We start from the raw sequence: 19,930 nt of genomic DNA, 5'->3' as shown, positions 1-19,930 counted from the left end.
AACCTTTCGAATTAGAGGCTCCCGAATGCCAATGGCATCAGATCTGTTGTTTATTTCACTCTATTACTTCATTTAATTCTTCATTATGGGTAACATTATCGGGAGTCACAAATTTTTCGTGATCAGTTGATTATATACCCTCCATCGACAACAAGCGCATGTCCTTGTACAAATGAGGCAAAAGTGGAGCACAAGAAAAGTATGGAGTCGGCCACCTCTTCCGGCTTACCCATTCTCTTCATTGGAGCAATTTCAACTGCTGGCCGAAAGTGCTCGCGAATCTCCTCACTGTATGTTGTCATTGGGGTCTCAATTACACCTGGACAGACACAATTGACACGGATGCCGTCCGCAGAGTAGTCGATTGCATCTGAGCGAGTCATCGCAATCACAGCAGCCTTGGAGCTACAATACGCAGCTAGAAGCAGATCCGACGCAGTTAGCTCACTCCAAAAGAACGTTGACCGAAGACCTTGGGAATGAGGAAATGCAGACTTACGAGCACTGGGGCGCCCCACGATTCCAAGCTGACTTGCAACGTTCACAATGGCCCCTCGCTGAGGGACGCGATTCGGATCATGACTCGGTAAGGGATCCTGTGTCACCATCTGTCTCAACTCTGCTCTCGAGCAAAACCAAGCACCCCGATAATTGATGTTGTTGATATGGTCAAATACCGCCGTTGACGTCTCGGTTGTTCGCATAGCGTCTCCTAGGATCCCGGCGCAATTGACCGCATAATCCAGCCGTCCAAACGCCTCTACCACCTCACTGATAAAAGACTCGACAAAGTCCTCATCGGATATATCGCCTGCCTTGAGCAAAATACGCGTCTGGGGGTAAGAAGCAAGGATGGCCTCCCGTGTCTGATCTAAAGAGGCGGCATTAAGATCCGTAATTGCGATTCTTTCACATCCTGCCGAAGCAAACCCTTTTGCTGTGGCGGCACCGATGCCTGCGCGACGGTTATTTTTGCTTTTTCCTTCCCCACGATGGACTTGAAGGTATACGTACCTGTGCCACCGGCTCCTGTGATGACGGCAACTCCCGGAAAGACCCAAGTTTGCGTCATTATCTGCGGGGAGAATTATCGCGTACAGACCAGCCGACTTGATCAACTCTGAAATTCACGCCGAGGCCAGGGCAGCTCAAGAAAGTGAAGGTAGGACAGTCCATCGCAACATTCTTCTCAAGATGATGTTGTTATATATACTACAATCCTCTCAGCAACAGTCTGAGCGATCGGGTTGGAGAAAGGCAGCTTATCGCACAAGTGGGGTCTCACTCCCAAAGTGGCGTTGGGGCAGCCGATTCGGCACCGACGGTTGGAGTCACTCGCTCGTTTCCTTTTCTTTCCTCACCATCCTCCACAACTAGTCTCCTCTCCCCTACCTGGTGTCTCCAATTGGAGAGGTTGCGACATCTTATCAGTATAGTCCGGTCATTCCTTTGCCTCCAAATGACTTAATGCTGTCCCAGTCTCCCTCACAACCTTCTCGAGGCTCTCGTCGCTCGAGTGCTGGAGCAAAAACTCGGGTCTGTGTTCATTGCGGACGCAGTTTCAGAAGGACGGAACATTTGGAGCGACATGTTCGCACACGTAAGTCGCATCAGCCTTAGCGATCCCAGCTAGTTTAGTCGTGTCTGGGTTCTTTGCATTGTCTACAATAGTCCCAGTTGTTAAGCTAAGGCCCTGTGCACCTTTAGACACCAAAGAAAAGCCGTATATATGCTTCTGTGGCTCCGCATTTACGCGACGGGACCTGTTGAAGCGACACACAACCATTGCACATCAGAGTACCAGTGGCCTTGTTTCACCAAATTCGCAGCCGGACCACGAAGCCTTGGACCATGCCAATAGAGCCGGAACCTCAGAACCCACGACTACTGTTCAACCCCACTATAACAATGTTCAACCGACCCCGCGTCCAGATGTTTCTATTCCCATGCCGCCGATTGCAGAACAGTGGACAGGACCACAACGTGGGCCATACATTGAGCAGGATCGCAATGCTGTTCTGAATACGGGAGGTAGTAATGCGGGTGAGCTTGGTGCGCATGCCGGCGCAGTCGGCCACGATGCGGAGATTTTGGAAGCTGCGCAGCTTCTTCTTCCGGGCAATTACCGACCTGCACCGCCCCCAGGTACTGAGTTTCTCATCCCTCTGAACAGGCGCGCGCGGCTAATCTGCTATCAGCTCAACCGATCCCATACCTACATGAGGAGCTGAATCATTTTCAGGATTTCACGCATTTCCTAGACTCGATCGGTCTCCCATCGGAGTGGGTACCAGCATTTGGGGACATCTCTCAGATTCACAACCCTGTGTCAACGGAGCAACCCGAGTTCAGCAGAAATGCCGGCGAACAACATGAATCCTCATCGCGCCCCCGCCAGCCTGAGAGGTCACGGGCTGACTCGCCCTTCCGGTCGTGGCTGCCGTCCGTACCTCCAGGAGACCAGAGCTTCGCGTCTGTATCCGACTACGGTATGCGTGTTCGAAGGCCAAAAAGAGAAGTGACAGTCGGACACTTGTACTAACTATCATATAGAGCCTCCTCAGACTAGCAAGAGTCCAATGTCGTTGAAGGTTACAGAAGAGCAAAGGCAGCGTCTGGCGGCCTCCTTGGACGAATTTCGTTATCTCATACCAGATTTCGTCCTACCTTCGCGTCACACGTTGACGAGATATTTGACCTCCTTCTTTTCTGGTTTTCATACCCATCTTCCCTTTCTACATGTACCGACATTCCGGGTCAATGAACGAGCTCCAGAGCTCATTTTGGCTCTCATGACAATAGGTGCTCAATACCGCTTCGAGCACCGTAACGCCGAGAGACTCTTTTTCGCAGCCAAGGCGATTGTATTATACCGACTGTCGAAGGAGTCAAGCTTGCCACCATATAATTCAATCATTCAAATACCATTGAACAGTATCCAGGAATCATCTCAGCGCTCGGGCCAGGATCAGTTGCTCTCATCGCCAGAGTTTGCCGCAGGAATGAATGCTTGGAGGAGAATTGAAACCATTCGTACTCTGTTAGCTTTGATGGGTTACTCTACTTGGGAGAAGGCCGAGCTTGTTCAAGAAGCATTTGGCCTACAGAACCTACTCGTTCGGTGCTTGCGGGAACTCGGGCTGATGGAAAACATCACAGTTGCTCCGCGGCATTCTCCTTTGCAGTGGCATGAATGGGCCGAAGAGGAATCTATAAGGCGCACCCGATTCATCTCATTCTGCTTTGTTCACGTTCACAGTATCGCATACAACATCTATCCGGTACTCCGCAGCAGTGAAGTTCATCTGCGTCTCCCGTGTTCCACGAAAGAATGGAAAGCTGCCACAGCCCACGACTGGGAGGCTGCCCAAAAGGAGGTAGGCTCTCAGCAACTATTCTTTCAGGATGCCTTGGCACTATTGCTGCAACCGTCACGAAATCCAGTGCTTCTGGATCCAATCCCTGCGCCTTTGGGTAATTACATCTTGCTTCATGGCCTACTTCAGCGCATTCATCTCGTGAGCGAGCTATCTATTCCGAATGGGGACCAGTCATTCTCGCTTCCCACCGAGGAGTTGAATAAGTTAGAGTGAGTGCTCTTGTTAATCCCCTTCAAAATTACCCTATTGTCCCGAGCTTTACATGAGTATAGGCTAACGCGCCTGACTAGGAGAGCACTCCGGTCCTGGACTTCGGTCTGGCAACAAGCTCCGGAATCGAGTCTCGACCCGCATAATGAGAACGGGCCAATTCCGTTCACTTCCAGTTCGCTCTTAGGATTGGCATATGTTCGCTTGTCTCTCAACCTTGGGCCGCATCGTCAGTTGGAGACACGGGATCCATATCGTATTGCCACCGCGATACACAGATCGCCGCGACCAGGAAGGAGCTATAGATTGACACCTGCTCTCATCTATTCTGCACACGCGCTGAGCATTCCCGTACGCCTGGGTATCGACCACGTGGCGCGCAGCCAAGCCTTCTTCTGGAGTGTTCGTCACTCACTTGCTAGCCTAGAGTGCGCTGTTCTTCTTAGCAAATGGCTTATGTCCCTGGCTGAGACTGGCAGCAGCCAAGCCTTGAGCGGTAAGAACCACCCCCTCTAAAGCAGCTCCAACAACAATCGAAAGTTTTGCTAACATGAATCTGGGCTTCAGAGAATGAGAACCGGATCCTACATTGGACGCGTTGCATTGTGCAAGAAGCTTGCGAATCAATGGATCTCGATGAAGGAGAATCGTTCCCTAGCCAGGATCCGGGAAGTCTTGGATTGGCTGTCATAAAGCTTTGGGCTCGCCTTTTTCGGAAGAACACCCAGTGGCCATTCATCAACGTACTTGGGGAGAGTCTAGAACGGTATCTTGCACTTATCCAGCCAGGCTAAAGAAGTAGGAATTTCCTGGTTCGAACCCAACATCTTCAAGCACCATACAGAGGATCATTATCCTCTTATTAACGAAGAAGCGGGCGCTTTTCAATGGATGAGCTATCTCTTGAAAGTCTAGGGTGATCTGAAGCTGCGCCATATGGCACTTCAGATTTTGTCCTCGTTCCCCGAGGCCAACGTGAAATCGGAGGCGTGACCCTCGCTATGTAGGTGTTCGAGTCTTGAACGCAATACTAGGTAACTATACTTACGTGTCTTACTAAGTCCATGTTATCAGAATCGGCGTCGGCATTTCCCTCGCGGCATTGCCTTACTTCGAAAACCGCGTCCGACCTTGGCGCCTTCGGAGGTGTACCGACCATGCGAATATATGAGATCGCAAATTTAGCATAGCATCATCAGACTTATTGCTACGATCATAGACATATTACACTTCAATCCACACAACGTGCAATATAGTGGCAATGTATTTTGGCAATAATACATTACACATCAAATTCATAGATTGTCGAATTACATTAATCCAGGATTGGACATTAAGGCATTATTAACAGGCACCATCATCAAGTATTACCTCTCCTCCTCAACGTTGTACCCAATATCTTTGTGCAGCGATTGCTCCGGTACACACCACCTTCGCCAGACTTGGCCTTGGAGCCAAGTTCCGCTACCTGAACAGAGCACGGGGCTTTAGTAGAACCTCCTCGCAAAGCTTGGCGAAGGAGTTGCCGATGCAGACAGGGAGGCCGAGCTTGAAGCGGCTGCGCTTGCGGAGACGTTTGCACCAAGGGTGGCAGTAAGAGGTCCGATGAACAAGGTCTGACCGCACGGAGCTGGGGGAGCAGTAACGCAGCCTTGGAAGAATGAGCCAAGCTGGCCAGGACGAGTTCCGTTGGATAGCACGTGAGCCGGGCTGTACGCAGGCACCAGCGAAGAGCTGTTCGTCGGGAAAAGAACACTTTGATTTTGGCTCGCGATGTAGTAGGCGTGAGCAGTGTGCTCAGCAGCCAAACGGGCCCACAAGAACGAAGCCTCGGGGGCCTGGGTATAACCAGCCAGGGCAATATACGCTCCAGCAACTGTAGACTCCAACTGGAGCGCGTTCCGCACAAAGGTGTCGGCGTCACTAGCACTTGGGAAAGTGAAGCTGCAATTCTGAGGGGTGAAGCCAGACAGTCTCGAGCCAAGCTGTTGCACGGCACGCACGCCCAGGCGATTCTGTCTCTGAATGCCCTGGAAGTTGGTGAAGTACTGGGAGCTGGAGCCATTCGGGGTGCTGCTCAAGAAAGTCTGATTGACCGGAACCGACGAATAGAAGCGGTCGAGGAAGAACGAGAGCGCGTAGCCATATTCAACGGCTTGAGATTCATTTGCCTGAAGGGAGCAGCCCGAGGAACTCTGAGCCACAGCAGCTCCTGCGAGCAGGAGGCCGTTCAAGGCAGAGAAGATGCGCATCGTGTACGAGTGGTTTGGTTCGGATTGATGTTTGAAGCGATGTTTCCCTTGCTTGGTGAATCCGACAGAGGATGCAGAGAATATATATCCAACACAATCGGCGTAGACAAATTTCTGAGAGGACCACGGAACTCTCTGCCTGCGAGAAACAGCATGAGCTCCTCTTATAGCCTCCGTCAAGTCGCCATGCTTACAAAATTACTGAGTGCAACGATATGATGAAATCCAGTCCAGCCCTGTCGGACGCGCGGCCTGTCAAAAATTCAACAGAAGCGGAGCCTCGACTTCATCACTTGCATCATTGACATGGCCGGCCAAAGCCTATTGACAAACCTTGTCTCACATATAACAACGAAGGGGGAGGAGAAAGAGTTTCGCCTCCAACAATGCACCGCCTTACTCTCCTTCAATAGGTCGGTTCGGCATTGCGGAAATCCCATCCATTAAACTTCGAACCTGGTGTTCGCTTGACCCATGGTCTTTTGTGCGCTTAATTTACACCTGATCTTACTGTGGTGATATCATGGAAGCTGTATCTTCCGCGTAAAAGCGAATGATATCATCCCAAAACGGTGCATACATCAAGGCCCGGCCGGAGAAGAGCGGTAAGCTTCTTTTTTTTTCTCCTCTCTCGCATTAGAAGGTAGACTATATCCCCCCCGGTGCCGGTAAACAAGGTTCCATTTCATCACACGATCACACACACATACAAACGCCAAGACGAAACTGTAGATGAGATAAGTTATCTAATCCCGTAGCACTTTCACGATGGGGAATCGATGATGATCTGCATCTGGTGTCATCCACTCCCGGATCTCGGCGGAAAAGTAAACTCAAGAAGCGCGCTAGTCCTATCCCGGTTAGATGGATGCATGCCAAGCGCACCTTGTTTCCCTTTGATCCGCTGCTTTATTCTGTTCGGAGCTCGGATTGAAAAGGGTCCAGTCCCAGTCACTTGCAGGGTTTCCTCGGCTAGTATCCATGAATTTAAAGCGATGATGGATTGTTGTGCAAGCTGAATGGCGATGTTTTGTGCAATCTTCCCACTGTATACGTAGTATACTGCTCTTGCATTTCACTTCCTTTTCGGTCGCAGAGCTTTGACCCTTCGTACAGTTGGATTTTCTTACCTTGGCTCAACCTGGTACTACTACTATACTGATCCTTGGAATTTCTCTGCTGGTGCCTAATGCATACGACGGAGGATGCATATTATATGAACTTATAGTGTATTCTCTCTATAGTCACATTCAAACAATTTTTTGAGACACATGACAAGTCGAAAAAAGGTTAGCATAGCGTGCAAGATTACTCACGCACAACGAATGTATAAGAAAAAGAAATTTTTAGACAAAAGGTGGATAATAAAGAGCAATATACCCCATGCGCCAGCTTTCACAGTTAATAATGAACAGAATTGATGATATGTGTAACAAGGGCTTTCAATATGTGCGACTTTTTTTTTCAGGAGCCCCCTCATAGGTAGAAAGAACAGAATAGGACATGCAGGGACACACGTCAAGGATTAAAGCAAGACGGGGATGATCTATGAGTCATTACCACTATTTTTATGATCCCAGGCTTTCTTGGCTCCTTCCAGAAGACTATCCATGTTACCGCTGTTTTCACACATGCTCCGGAAGAGACCGTCTCCCTTATTTATTAATGTCCAGGGATGGTCGTACTCGATGACTCGACCGTGGTCGAGAACCAAGACCTTGTCGTAGTCGATAATTGTCTGTAGACGGTGCGCAATGGTGATAATGGTGCTTTCCCGGAGCTCACGGAGGGTTTCTTGGATCTTGGAGTCGGTGTTGTAGTCGATGGAGGCGGTGGCTTCGTCCATCATCAAGACCTTCGGGTTCTTGAGTAGCGCACGTGCAAGACACAAGAGCTGTCGCTGGCCTTGGGACAGGTTGGACCCGGATTCGGAGACAGGGGTGTCCAAATTGAGGAAGATATTCTTATTGTCCAGCATTCCGCTGCTAGTGACGCCGGTAGGAGTTGCGGAGCTGGGCTCCGCGAGCGTACTAGTGGTCATTGGCGTCGCGGTGCCAGAGGTACCAGGGCCAATCAAGTGCACACGTCGCAGGGCAGTAAAAATCTGCTCATCCGTGAAGACGTTGAACGGGTCAAGATTGCTGCGAATAGTCCCTGTAAACAGAGTGGGATCTTGAGGAACGATGGTGATAGATTCTCGCAAGTCACGGAGACCAATTGCACTGGTGACCACGCCGTCAATGACGATACGGCCCTTTTCAGCTTCGAGACCACGGAAAAGCGCAAGAGCAAGCGAACTCTTGCCAGCACCGGTGCGTCCGACAATACCGACCTTCTCTCCAGGTTGCACGGAGAACGAGACATTCTTGAGAACGGGGTCAAGGTCGGGTCGATACCGAGTTGTATACCCAACGAAGTCGACCGCACCGCCGCTGGGCCAATTGGCCGGCGGTCTGGAGTCGGGAATGACTGCATCTGCCTCTTGCTCGACCTCGAGGTACTCCCTGACACGTTCGACAGAATTCATGTTCTGTTGAACCTCCGAGTACAGCCGGACTAGCCAGAGAACGTTCTCCGTGAACGTGACGGCGTATGTCAGCGAAAGCCCAGCAGCACCGGCATCAATCTTTCCGATATTAAGTAGAACAAAGACAGCGGTAAAGAATGACACCAAGGCTCCTGTGACATCAACACGGAGTGCCAGCCAGCGATTACTCGCCCACAGATAGATATGGGGGCGGTTGTAGGAGTTGATGCGACGGTGGTTGTCGACGATAAATCTCGGTCCGTCTCCATAGGCACGGATGGTAACAATACCGTTCAACGTCTCGCCAAACTGCTGGTACAGAGGACTCCGTTGCACGGACTCTAGTCGTTTCAAGTCGCGAGAGGCGTTCAAGTAGATGGCGCCGAGGGCGACATAAATCAAGGTGATAAAGATACCTGCGATTAGGAAACCGGGCGTAATGACCGAGATAAGGATGACAATCATCACGACAGATGCCAGACTATGGAGCATGCCAATGGCCACGGGCGCGACTTCCTGATCGACGGATTCCACATCCTTGGAGAACCGGTTCATCAATTGACCCAGGGGGGTCGAATCGAAGAATTTGAACTTGGCATGCATGACCGATTTCAACAGGCGCTGGTGAATCTTGAAAGACGCGTGCAGAGATCCCCAGAAAAGAACACCCTCTCTTATCAGCGAAATGGCAACGAAAGCGATTCCCAGCAATGCGTAGACACCGAGATAATATGATACATTCACATTGCCGTTGGCATTGGCATTGGCGGTTGCTGACTGCGTGCCAAACTGAGGTGCACTGAAGGTAGATGTGCGAGGAACACCACGAACATTGAACGATGGAATCTTGAAGGCCGCCATCGCCGCGTAGTCACCAGGATCTGCGCCCACTGCTTCAGTTTGATAAGAATTGGCCCACTGTCTAATCCAGATATTAGTCGATACAGACCCGAGCTGCTGCATGCAGAAAACAAGCACAGCCACGATCCAGTAACGCCAAGATCCCATTGATTGAAGATACATCTTAACCGTAGATAATTTGATACTGCCAACAGCTTTCGACTCTACCAGCTTCGGATCAGAACTTTTATCCTCCTTGGCTTTTCCGTTGAGGGCATGTCCGTTCGTTAAAGACCCATCTTCCTGCTCTGCATGATCCGAGGGTCTGCGAGAAGGACGAGGAGTAGTGGTTCTGGAAGTCGGTCGGGATTTGAGGAGTTCATCACCCAACGCACCAGATGCCGCCACTTCGTCTGGAGGACCCTGGGCAGCGACCTTACCGTTGTCAAGGACAATGACATGGGCAGCTTCGAAAACAGTTAGTGCAACATTGTGTGTCACCAGAACGCAAGATCGGTTCATCATCAAAGGACCAGTCAAAGCCTGCCGGAAGATGTGCTTAGCCGTGTGCGAATCCACTGCACTCAGGCAATCATCCAGGAGCAAGTGCCGAGCTCTACTATACACAGCACGTGCAAGCGAAATTCTCTGTTTCTGGCCTCCCGAAAGACTGATGCCCTTTTCACCCACAAGGGTCTGGTCACCCGCATCGAGAATTGCCAAGTCCCGCTCCAAGGCGCAGGCTTTGATGACAGCATTATATCGACGTTGATCAAAGGGTGAAGCAAAGACAATGTTCTCCTTGACAGTAGCATTCACAAGCCACGCTTCTTGTGCGCAGTATGCAACGCTTTCAATAAGGCCTGTCTGAGGATCAACCGGGAGTTCGGAGCGGTTAGCCGTGCCTCCAGGCAAGTGAACCTTTCCTTGAAGAAGCTTCATTTCGCCGAGAAGCGCCATAAGAAGGGACGTTTTTCCGGAGCCAGTCGGACCAGTAATCAGGTTGAGTTTGCCAACTTGGAAGTCCACGTTCATATTGATCAGACGGAAACCATCGGCAACTTCTTCTGACGGATCATCCTTGTACTGATTCGGGGCAGATCCCCAGGTAAGGGTAGCATTTTCCAACGCGATCTTGGGCGGTTGTCCAGCAGATTCCTCCTTCTCAAGTTGACGATATTTCTGAGTCTCTTCTTCATTCAGATAAGTGTCGACACGATCGAGAGAGACCTTGGACTCTTGAACGTGCGCCACCATGTCGGCCAGCTGGTCTAGGGGGACGCGGAGCAAGGAGAACATCGACAGGGCCGGGAATGCGACCGAGGGAGTCAATTTCTTTCCCTCCACCACAGTATATAGGAAGAATGAGGCGAAAGTGATAAGGATGGGCGTACCATACCAGACAGTCGCCGCCGTAGACCAGATGATGTAACGAAAGCGCAAGGCCTTCAACTCCGCCTTTCGCTTCTCGTTGACAATGTCTTCGAAACGCTGCTCCCAGGCGAAATACTTGATGATCCGGATATTTTGGAGGATCTCATTGGTGCTATGAATCCGAGCATCAGTTCCTTTCAGGATCCGATTCTGAACCTTCGTAAACTGTTTGGCGATCGTAAGGTTGATAGGCAACATAAAGACCATAATAACAATTCCAGCAAACGAGCTGAAGCCCAGGAGGCGGTACAGGAGTGTGACAGCAATGATGATCTGCACCGGCACACTAGCCCACAAAAAGTGCAAGTAGGCGCCGACTTCGCTAACTTTGAAAGAGTCGATCGCCATCAAGTTGATGATGGTACCGATGTTAGCCATGTGCTCTTTGTCCTCCTGATCTTCTTCCGACTTCTTCGCAGTTGCATTATTCGTCTCCGGGTCGGTTGTTGTCTTCTTGTTCTTCCGACCGAACGAGAAGAAACCGCCTTTCTTCTGGTCCTTCGCAGGCTCTTCCGGTTGCTTCTTGGCGGATTCCACGGAGGAACCGGCCTTACGCCTAAGGGCCTTCGCGTAGATTTCGCCAATAATGATAGCTCGAAGTTTGACTCCCAGCTTGCGTCCAATCCAAAGAGCCTGACCATCGGCAATACCTTGAATTGCCCCAGAGCAGAACAGCAAGATAGCATAGAGCCACGCAGCGTTTGCTGTCGAAGACCTTGGATCCTCCACATATTGCAAGATCACCCGGAGTAGGATTGTGGGCAGGTAGGTGAACAGGTTCGAAAAGATGGTCCAGGCACCTTGGAGAAGAAGAGTACCGTAGAAGTGCCGACATAGCTTCCACACCAGCGAGCCCTGGTAACGCCTACGGCGGAAGTCCTCCAACACTGTGGCTGCTTTCTGGGACGTTGTCAGATCCCAGACATCTTCAAGCTCCAGCGGCTGTCTGTAGCCTTTGAGAATCAGGGGGTCCAGCCAGGCAAAGGTAGCCAACGAGAACAAGCTGGCAGTGGGATGTCTCGCAGGTTCCAGGCCCTCATCGTGCGATACCAAAACCACTTTGTTTCCTCTACGAGTAGTCACCGCGATGAGCAAAAGCAACGTGGACAAGGCAAATTCGATGGAGCTGAAAATCATAGCGCGTTTCGACAACGGGTGGATAACGGCGGAGCGAAACACGAAGACGTTGAAGAGCCATTGCAGTCCGTACAAGAATGCCGTATGATTCCACAGCCTGGGGGATGAATGGAGGTCGAGCGTCGAAAGCAGCAATCGGACCAATGCCAGGAACAAGATGTAGCTCCAGGAGACGAGCTTGGCAATGGCGGAAAGAGTACCCTGGCGACCCCAAACGTCTGTAGAAAGGATAGTCACGAAGACGGCTACTTCACCCAAGAGCGCAAGGATTTCCAGCGTCAACGTTGCGATTTCTCCGCGAGGACGATCAACTTCGAATGTCGGTAACTCGGATTGTGCCGCTTTGTTCAGCATTGGGTCGCTTTCCTCCGCTTCATCATCCAAAGTTGCCACGTGTGATTCGCCTTCAACCGCATTGTGATCCAGTAGTTTGTAAGAGGCTCTTTTTCGAGAGACAGTATATCCGTATGCGACACGAAAAATGACCAATAATAATGAGAGCCCGCAGGCTGTGAGGGGGAATATTACTTGAAGATAGCTATCAATGACATTCATACGTTAGTTTGGGGAATCTTGGTAGCAGCGACATAGTTGACGTACTTGCGTTGGAAGCAACGGGAAACATCGTCAACAGCCCAGATGGGCCCGTGGCATTCAACCGCCATGGCGGCGGTCGGATAAGAAGAAACTGGGAGTACCAAAGCTTAGGAACAGCATGCGCTCCCTAACTCAGGACCAGTCTGTCGACTGGTGGGATGAAGGTACAATCCAATCTAATCTTAAAAAAGAAATATTTCGGTCTAGATACTCTGGTGGTTGCTTCCCGGACTATAAATGCAGGGCAAGCCTAGCATCGCCAAGGTGATAGGCGGAGAGGAGGAAAAGAAAAAAGGCAGACGAACCAAAGGCCCGACCGGGACTGAGAGTCACTACCAAGAATGTCTGGAGAGGTAAGCTAACAAACACCACATGCAGTCAGAGCCAGCACGAGGGTCGAAGCAAAGGGAGAGAAAAAGTAAAAAGGAAAAGAGAACAAAGGAGGGGAGATTGAAGAAGTAAAAGAGGAAGAAGAAGCAGCAGCAGCAGCAGCAGCAAAGCGATGACGGTTGGCAACCTAACAGACAGAAAGTAAGCTAAGGCGGGAACTGAGTCTGGTTTAGTTCGGGTGGGCTCTCGTCCCCTTCTCGCATCCACCGCCCGCAGCCAGAAGGATTCCAGACCTCCCCGGCGGAGCTCGACTGGCTACTCACTGGAGTCAATTCTTAGTATTCCTATTGATCCATTGGTCTTCTTGCCGGTTAGCGAGAAATCTTGGGGTGACTCGTGCTTATCGTCCCTGGTTACCCTGAGTCACCTCCATTCCTTTAAGTGATAATGGACGACGACTACTTCGGAGCCTAGTGCATCTCGGAGACCTCTCTGCACTAAAATTGGTCCGGTTCATTTCTAACGCTTGGCTCATAACCCTCCCCTCATGACTCTCGATCTGCTACCTACGCGGAGGACAGGCATACTTCGATCTTCTATCCGCCATCAGTAGACTTGAAACGACCCAACTACGAAATTGGTGGAGTGGCAAGTCTATGGTGAAGGAGTGTCACAGAACAGGGCCCTCCTTCCCTTGGTTGGAGATCCGTCCCACCCCAAGCCCACGTTGCGGAGACAGGGTCGGGGTTACTTCCTGATGACTGGACACTTGACTGCGATCGTATATGCTCCTTAAGGGTGGAAGGATGACTTGACTTGCCAAAGTATCTCTTCGCAACTTTCCCAAAATCCAATCAGGCTTGTACGCCAGCCTGCAGAAAATGGCTTATCCGCATGACCAACGCCATCTAGGTCTTCCACCTCGCGTTCAAATCCCTGTCCTTGACTCAATGAGGAAGAAAATTATCCAAGAAACACACAAATGTACGCCCTAGGGCGTTTGCGAGAGTCCGTGCATCTTGCATGCCCCTTGCCCGTCACACCGACTCATCTCCAAGCAAGTCAGCCCTTTGATGCCATCTAACGGAGTATTCCGCCATCCTTCTGCCTATGAGCGTGCAAGGTTCAGATGAGTCAGACGTCAAACTGTCGGAGAAGAAGCGGTCGCAGTCTTTGATCATTTGACGGTCTTGCTTTTCATTAGCCTGCCGCTGGAACCTGTGAGACAATGAGCCAATTTAGTCGCCCAATGCGCGATAACGTCCGTAAAACTGTCTCTGGCTGGCCGGTCCTTTTCAGAAGCGGGTATCCCGAGATAAGGACGCAAGGCAGCTAACCGCGTAGAGTTTGAATTGGTCAGCAGAGGGAAAAGCAGGCCTCAAACAGTCGGAACAATCCGTCCGTTGCAGAAGTTGTTGATGCTTGTGATCACTGATAGTATCTCCCTTGTCTTATTCGATTTAACTTCGTTATTCTTATATAGTAAGTTATATTATAACGGTTGGGGCCGACACGAACCCTCCATGCTCCATGGGGCAAAGAGTTTCAACGGCATGAACTATTACTCGTTACTATCTACTATCTAGTTAGTCTAGTAATTCTCATTCTATTGAAAGGGGATTGATTCCCCACTTTGCTGGGTTCTTCCCCCCCACTGTCGGCTACGCGGGACAAGGAAGAATAATGAACAATCCTGTTGATGACAATGGGCCCTTTGGCTCCTTTCGCTGGGTCCTTGTCTATCTTACATTCACACCTGAACAACTACCATAGATCGATAACCACTATGGCGAGTATTGTTTGATTAACACAAGGAAGATTCAGATTCTGCTGCAAAATGCTCTCTTTCGGAACGCCACCCCGGGCCCTTCCGCTGCGCGTGGATGCCATGGATTGCCACAGCGGGACTAGTGTGTGATCATCAACCACTTTTAAACCCGTTGATCTCGTCCTGATCCAGCGCCTATCCAGCCCTGGTCACTTCGACTTCAAGAGGGGAACAACAGGAGAAAGAATCTACATCCGTTTATCTCAACCGCCGAGACAAATCTTGACCCTTTGGGCCTTCAGTCTAGTCATCACCGTTGCTCTACTACGACACGCGATCGTTCGCCCCTGCTTAGACCCTCACCATGGCGGAACGCATTTTGATGAATGAATACAAGACGCTATCACAAGAACCCTGGGTAAATATTGATGTATGTATATCTGCCCGAATACTACTCTCTTCTGGTCATACGTCGAAGACAACCGCATCATGTGTCTCATCGCAGACCACATTCACGTCACACCGAGAATGCTGACCGATATCCCTTCCAGGTTGACGAGCAGAATCTCCTACACTGGACGATCGGGTTAATCGTTCTAAACCCGGATTCCCTCTACTATGGCGGCTACTTCAAGGCGATCATGAAATTCCCGAGTAACTACCCTTACTCCCCGCCAGGTGAGTTCACGAGCGTCCCTCCTGACAAACATACATACGCCCCCTCATCACACCACCCTTTTTCTCCCCGCCCTGGAGATGTGGCAAGATAAGATAGAAAAAAAAAAAAAAAAAAAAAGACAGAACAGCATGACTGACATTCGATCGCAAATTCCAGAATTCCGCTTCGTCCGCCCCCTCTACCACCCAAATATCTACAAAGACGGCAAGCTCTGCATATCCATTCTTCACGCCCCCGGCGAGGATGAAATGTCCGGCGAATTAGCCTCGGAGCGGTGGTCACCTGCTCAACGAGTCGAATCGGTGCTCATCTCCATCCTCTCCCTCCTCGACGACGCCGAGATCTCTTCCCCCGCCAACGTCGACGCCTCTGTCATGCTGCGCAAGAGCCCCGACGAATACAGATCGATCGTGAAACAGCACGTAGAGGATTCGAAGAATGACATTCCCGAGGGATTCGTCATGCCCACTCACGAATCCACCACGGTGGTCTCGAAACCTGTGGAGAAGGACGACTCTGACTTCTGGGCTGAGAGCGACGTGGACGACGATATCTTCGGGGGTAGCGACTCCGACGAGGACCTTGATGTCGACGACGACGACGACGATCAGGATTCCGCCAGTGATGAGGAAGATGAGCACAGGGCCACTTGATTCTTCAACCTATCAGAGTCAAGTCGATTCACCGCCCCATCTTCATACTTTCCCCTTTCTCCATTCATTATAGATTTTTGGCGCTTGGAGTTTACTTAACACACTTTCCTTTTATATATTACGGTGGCATAGCGCAGGCGCTGCATTAAGAGGTGGTAAACAGCACAGTCAATCAGTCAATCAGTCAGTTAATTTGAAACCATCTATCTTATCCATCAGCATGCGTGGGATTGTATAGCTCCACAAATATTATATATCTGTTTACTACTATACATTATGAAGCCTCTATCGATATCTCATTTCTGTTCCTCTTGTGTCCTCGATCCCTAGGAGAAAGTATGTATCGTTGTGGCTAGTATGTACTGGTAGTACTAACTACCTCGGTCTGACCCCGTAGCGTGACCAATGATGTCATTGGTTTTTCGTCATGGGATCAGGTGCTTCTTAAAAGGGAAGGTAGATGGACATAGCTTAAGATGATCCCTGATAGGCGATATCTCCTTTGTCCGGAGTAGACTCCTAGTAAGTAGCTTCACGTAACGCAGAGACTGGTATCTCGTAAGTGCTGTTTCGTCTATTACAGCATGCCGTAAGGTGGGATGAAATGGATAATGTCTACTCTTCTCACCGTTCTCTTCTAGCAAGTGTTGTTCAGATCCTTAGATAACTCAGTGAGATTGTCAGTCTGTTAAAGAGCCAGAACATTCTAAGTGAGGTAACAAAACCTTCTTTGCAGACATGTATACTACCATAAAAATGAACCAAACAGGCAAGCAGGGGCGGAGTGATACAGCCGATGCAGTCAATGCGTCAGCGTCTTCGAAACCAAACATAATAAAAAGAGACCAGCGCCAAAATGTCCGATCAACCGTCCCATCCCTGAAACAAAACCAAGTCTTCCGATCTACGTCTGGAAAGCACGACTGCTGATCTATGCAACGACAGCATCCTGAATCTCGCTGTAGATGGCACCAAGCTCCTCGGTGAGCAGCTCTTCGGCCTTGTGAACCAGACCCTCGATACGGTCCTCGATGCGGTTCTTGGCAGAGGAGACCTTGTAGCCACCGCTGCCAACAATGTCGGTGTAGTTCTCAGAGCCACCACCGTTCCAGGCGAGGAGCTAGAATTTGGGGTTAGCTTATTTCTTCTATGAATACCAACAGCGACATGACTTACGTTGGGGGTGTTGGAGGGGATGTCAGTAAGAGCGCCCTCCGTGGCAATAGAGATGATGTCCTTCTTCAGCTTAGCGGGAGTAAGCTCCTCAACAGCGAACGCAGAGTCCGCAGAGGGCTGGAGGGAGACAAAGTAGGCCAACAGGCCAGCAATGTGAGGAGAGGCCATGGAAGTGCCAGAGATGATGTTGGTGGCGTAGTTGCTGCCAATCCAGGTGGAAAGGATGTTGAGACCAGGAGCGAAGATGTCAGTGCACTCTCCGTAGTTGGAGAAATACGCACGCTCATCAGCAAGAGTGGAGGCACCAACGGTGATGGCCTTCTCAGCAGCAGCAGGGGAGTAGTTGCAAGCATCAGCGTTGTCGTTACCCGCGGCAACGGCGAAGTGAAGACCAGCCTCAACACCAGCGTTAACAGCATCCTCGAGGGTCTTGGACTTGCCACCACCCAGACTCATGTTGGCAACGCTACCCTTGAAGCCCTTGACCTTGCCGGCCTTGGCATCCTTAGCCTTCTTGATGTGAGCCTGGACGGCATACTCGACACCCGAAACGACATCAGACATGGTGCCAGAGCCGCTCGACCTAAGGACCTTGACGGCGTAGAGGTTGGCCTTCTTGGCAACACCATACTTCTTACCAGCCATGGTTCCGGAGCAGTGAGTTCCGTGGCCATTGCCATCGAGATCTTCGTCGTTGGTAGGGATGGTCTTGCCCCAAGTGGCACGACCCTCAAAGTCAACGTGGTCAACGTTGATACCCGTGTCAATGGTATAGGCGTCAACGCCCTCACCACCCTCGGAGGCATACAGGTACTTGTTGAAGTTACCGAAGGTCAGGCTATCGCGGTGAGAGATACGAGCCAGACCCCAAGGAGCGTTCTTTTCGGTGGCCCCTTCCATGGTGTGGACTTCGGAGTCCCGCTCGATGTACTCGACCTAGATTGACCGAGGTTAGGAGCTTATCTCAAAGATAACGAAGGATACTGAGATAGGGGTGTAACTCACATCGGGATGCCTGCGGACTTGCTCGATGACATCTTCGTGGAAGTGACCAGAGTAACCGATCAGGGAACCAGCAATGTCAAAGGTGTTCTTCAGGCCCAGGTAGACCTCGTCACCAAGGCCGAAGAGCGACCGCTTCTTCAGCTCGGTCCGCTCGCTCTGAGTGTCATGGATGTCCTGCACCCAGCTGTGGTGAGCCGAGGCCAGCTCTGAAGTGACGTGCTTCTTGAAAACGACGATGTAGGAGTCGGGAACCTCCTTCGCGTTGGTGGCAGACAAGATGGGGGCAGCTTCATTATGGATGGAGTCAACGAAGACAGGCGACGCAGCCGTCAGCAACGGGAGGAGGGAAAGGCCGAGGAAGCCCTTCATGATGGATAGCTAAGACGAAACCCACAGCAGCCCGGAGAAAAAGACAGTGAGTAGGGAGTGTAGAGGAGATGGAAAGAACTGAGCGATGAGAAAGATGGAAATAGGCAAGATAAAGATGGAAGAGGAAGAGAGAGGGAGGAGGAAGGAGAGGTTGGAGATGAAGAGAGGGAGAGGAGGACAGATGGATGGCGGACGGTATTCAGGAAGAGGCAAGGGCAGCAGGTGATGATGCAACCGGCATACGGTAATTTACGCCATACGCCCGGATGACACAGCAGAATCACTGGTTGTCGATCGCCCCCGATTAGCGCGGTCGGAGAAACTGGGACCTGGGGTAGAGAGAGGAGTCCCGGTTGGAGGCCTCGACAGTCCACCGACAAGAAAGCAGAATGAATGGATCCAGTTGGCGCTCTGCACCCATATTCGGGTCTCCCCTTGGCAGTTTGCACCCCCTCTCCTCGCCCGGTTGAAGTGACAGATTGTAGCGTGTTCCCGGAAGTTGAGTACCTGTGATCCGAGACCCATTTGCTAGTTACCACTTCACAGTATGCGTGCAATGCTACGAAAAATGGGTGCTATGTCGCTACGTAAGCAGGAGACTACTAAGGTACCCGCAGACGATAAGGGACCGGATCCTGCTTCGAAATAATGAGGCGACTGGGGCGCAGCCTGCATTTCCTGCGGTATTGTTGAAGTATGGTAGTTGTAAATGTACCTTATAAAGCAAGACTAACTATGGCGGTGACTCAATGAACCTAGCAAACTAACTAGTTCAGTTCGTTAGTCAAAGGAGTTGGGCGTTTCCCGATGAAGCAGTGCGTAGCTATAGGTCCCCTATCTCTTCATGTAACTAGCTAGTTATGCTGCTTACCGCATGTCATGGCAGCCCAGTCTTGAACACGGAAAAGAGCTTCCCGCATCCTCCGCAACTAGCATGGGATAGCTCTCTTTGCGAATCAAATGACCCTGCATATATGTATAGGAGCTCCCCTTAAGATGACTGGTAGTAACTAGTGACACTGTACTGCAGGTACCTGGTATGTTAACCTGCCATAGAGCAGCGTGGTCGGTCCCCAGGCAACGCCGAGTCGCGTGCTCAAGCCAACCATGGATGTGCTCGGCTGACTCCTCCTGAACCAGGAAAGATCGGTTGCGTAGGTGGTTAGGTAAGTCCTAGGGACGGTAACTGATACCAGGGATTACCGCCCGCCCGAATACATTACGGCGTCTTTCAAGGTCAGAGCTCCGTTAGATAAGGCGCTCTCTTATCAAGGCAGCCATGGAGCCAATCATGCTCCGTCATCCGATGATCGTCTTTGTCGCCTGGCGCTTACCGAGGTTGGCTTAGAAGCACTCCATGGGTGCGATGGAGAAGACCCGGTTAACTACTTAATTTTATGGCATTTCCTACACGCCACTTAGTCTGTATATGGGAGAAATGTCTGGCTTAGACGCCGATCAACAACTCTATATCAACAGGCGGTGTCAGGCTTACGACGTTCAGTGACTTGCTCGCCTCGGCTTGACTTCTTTTTCTTGTAGTAGACATTGGGTATAGACATCATTTGCAAGA

The 19,930-nt window shown here is 50.7% G+C and overlaps 7 protein-coding genes across 7 annotated transcripts; 3 read left to right on the top strand and 4 right to left on the bottom strand.

Moving 5' to 3' along the window:
* Positions 1 to 30: 30 nt before the first annotated feature.
* On the bottom strand, positions 31 to 1,250 carry ASPBRDRAFT_42180 (SDR family NAD(P)-dependent oxidoreductase). Its single transcript, XM_067624750.1, has 3 exons — positions 1,015 to 1,250; positions 500 to 955; positions 31 to 418 (listed from the first exon to the last, which is right to left on the bottom strand). Exons 1-3 carry the CDS (start codon positions 1,070 to 1,072, stop codon positions 123 to 125), a joined length of 810 nt encoding a protein of 269 aa, XP_067479732.1. The 5' UTR covers positions 1,073 to 1,250; the 3' UTR covers positions 31 to 122.
* A 170-nt stretch (positions 1,251 to 1,420) lies between these two features.
* On the top strand, positions 1,421 to 4,516 carry ASPBRDRAFT_42179 (C2H2-type zinc finger protein). Its single transcript, XM_067624749.1, has 6 exons — positions 1,421 to 1,600; positions 1,708 to 2,145; positions 2,199 to 2,489; positions 2,554 to 3,589; positions 3,671 to 4,086; positions 4,158 to 4,516. The coding sequence occupies exons 1-6, from the start codon at positions 1,468 to 1,470 to the stop codon at positions 4,382 to 4,384; spliced, it is 2,541 nt and encodes an 846-aa protein (XP_067479731.1). The 5' UTR covers positions 1,421 to 1,467; the 3' UTR covers positions 4,385 to 4,516.
* A 314-nt stretch (positions 4,517 to 4,830) lies between these two features.
* ASPBRDRAFT_42178 (uncharacterized protein) lies at positions 4,831 to 6,070 on the bottom strand. Its single transcript, XM_067624748.1, has one exon. The coding sequence runs from the start codon at positions 5,840 to 5,842 to the stop codon at positions 5,078 to 5,080; it is 765 nt and encodes a 254-aa protein (XP_067479730.1). The 5' UTR covers positions 5,843 to 6,070; the 3' UTR covers positions 4,831 to 5,077.
* A 1,228-nt stretch (positions 6,071 to 7,298) lies between these two features.
* ASPBRDRAFT_42176 (putative ABC bile acid transporter) lies at positions 7,299 to 12,885 on the bottom strand. The gene is made up of 2 exons (XM_067624747.1): positions 12,381 to 12,885; positions 7,299 to 12,318 (listed from the first exon to the last, which is right to left on the bottom strand). Exons 1-2 carry the CDS (start codon positions 12,443 to 12,445, stop codon positions 7,389 to 7,391), a joined length of 4,995 nt encoding a protein of 1,664 aa, XP_067479729.1. The 5' UTR covers positions 12,446 to 12,885; the 3' UTR covers positions 7,299 to 7,388.
* Positions 12,886 to 13,588: 703 nt separating this feature from the next.
* On the top strand, positions 13,589 to 14,142 carry ASPBRDRAFT_124149 (uncharacterized protein; the record flags this gene model as incomplete). The annotated part of the gene is made up of 3 exons (XM_067617670.1): positions 13,589 to 13,633; positions 13,912 to 14,012; positions 14,073 to 14,142. 3 exons carry the CDS (start codon positions 13,589 to 13,591, stop codon positions 14,140 to 14,142), a joined length of 216 nt encoding a protein of 71 aa, XP_067479728.1.
* Positions 14,143 to 14,839: 697 nt separating this feature from the next.
* ASPBRDRAFT_123528 (putative ubiquitin conjugating enzyme (UbcC)) lies at positions 14,840 to 15,807 on the top strand (the record flags this gene model as incomplete). Its single annotated transcript, XM_067617611.1, has 3 exons — positions 14,840 to 14,905; positions 15,027 to 15,153; positions 15,311 to 15,807. 3 exons carry the CDS (start codon positions 14,840 to 14,842, stop codon positions 15,805 to 15,807), a joined length of 690 nt encoding a protein of 229 aa, XP_067479727.1.
* Positions 15,808 to 16,671: 864 nt separating this feature from the next.
* ASPBRDRAFT_54314 (S8 family peptidase) lies at positions 16,672 to 18,357 on the bottom strand (the record flags this gene model as incomplete). The annotated part of the gene is made up of 2 exons (XM_067627212.1): positions 16,672 to 17,919; positions 17,989 to 18,357. The coding sequence occupies 2 exons, from the start codon at positions 18,355 to 18,357 to the stop codon at positions 16,672 to 16,674; spliced, it is 1,617 nt and encodes a 538-aa protein (XP_067479726.1).
* Between the last annotated feature and the right edge of the window lie 1,573 nt (positions 18,358 to 19,930).

The sequence above is a fragment of the Aspergillus brasiliensis genome (assembly GCF_001889945.1).
Source record: "Aspergillus brasiliensis CBS 101740 unplaced genomic scaffold ASPBRscaffold_5, whole genome shotgun sequence".
In the NCBI taxonomy this organism is placed as follows: Eukaryota; Fungi; Ascomycota; class Eurotiomycetes; order Eurotiales; family Aspergillaceae; genus Aspergillus; species Aspergillus brasiliensis.
This window is presented reverse-complemented; position numbering and strand designations above follow the sequence as displayed.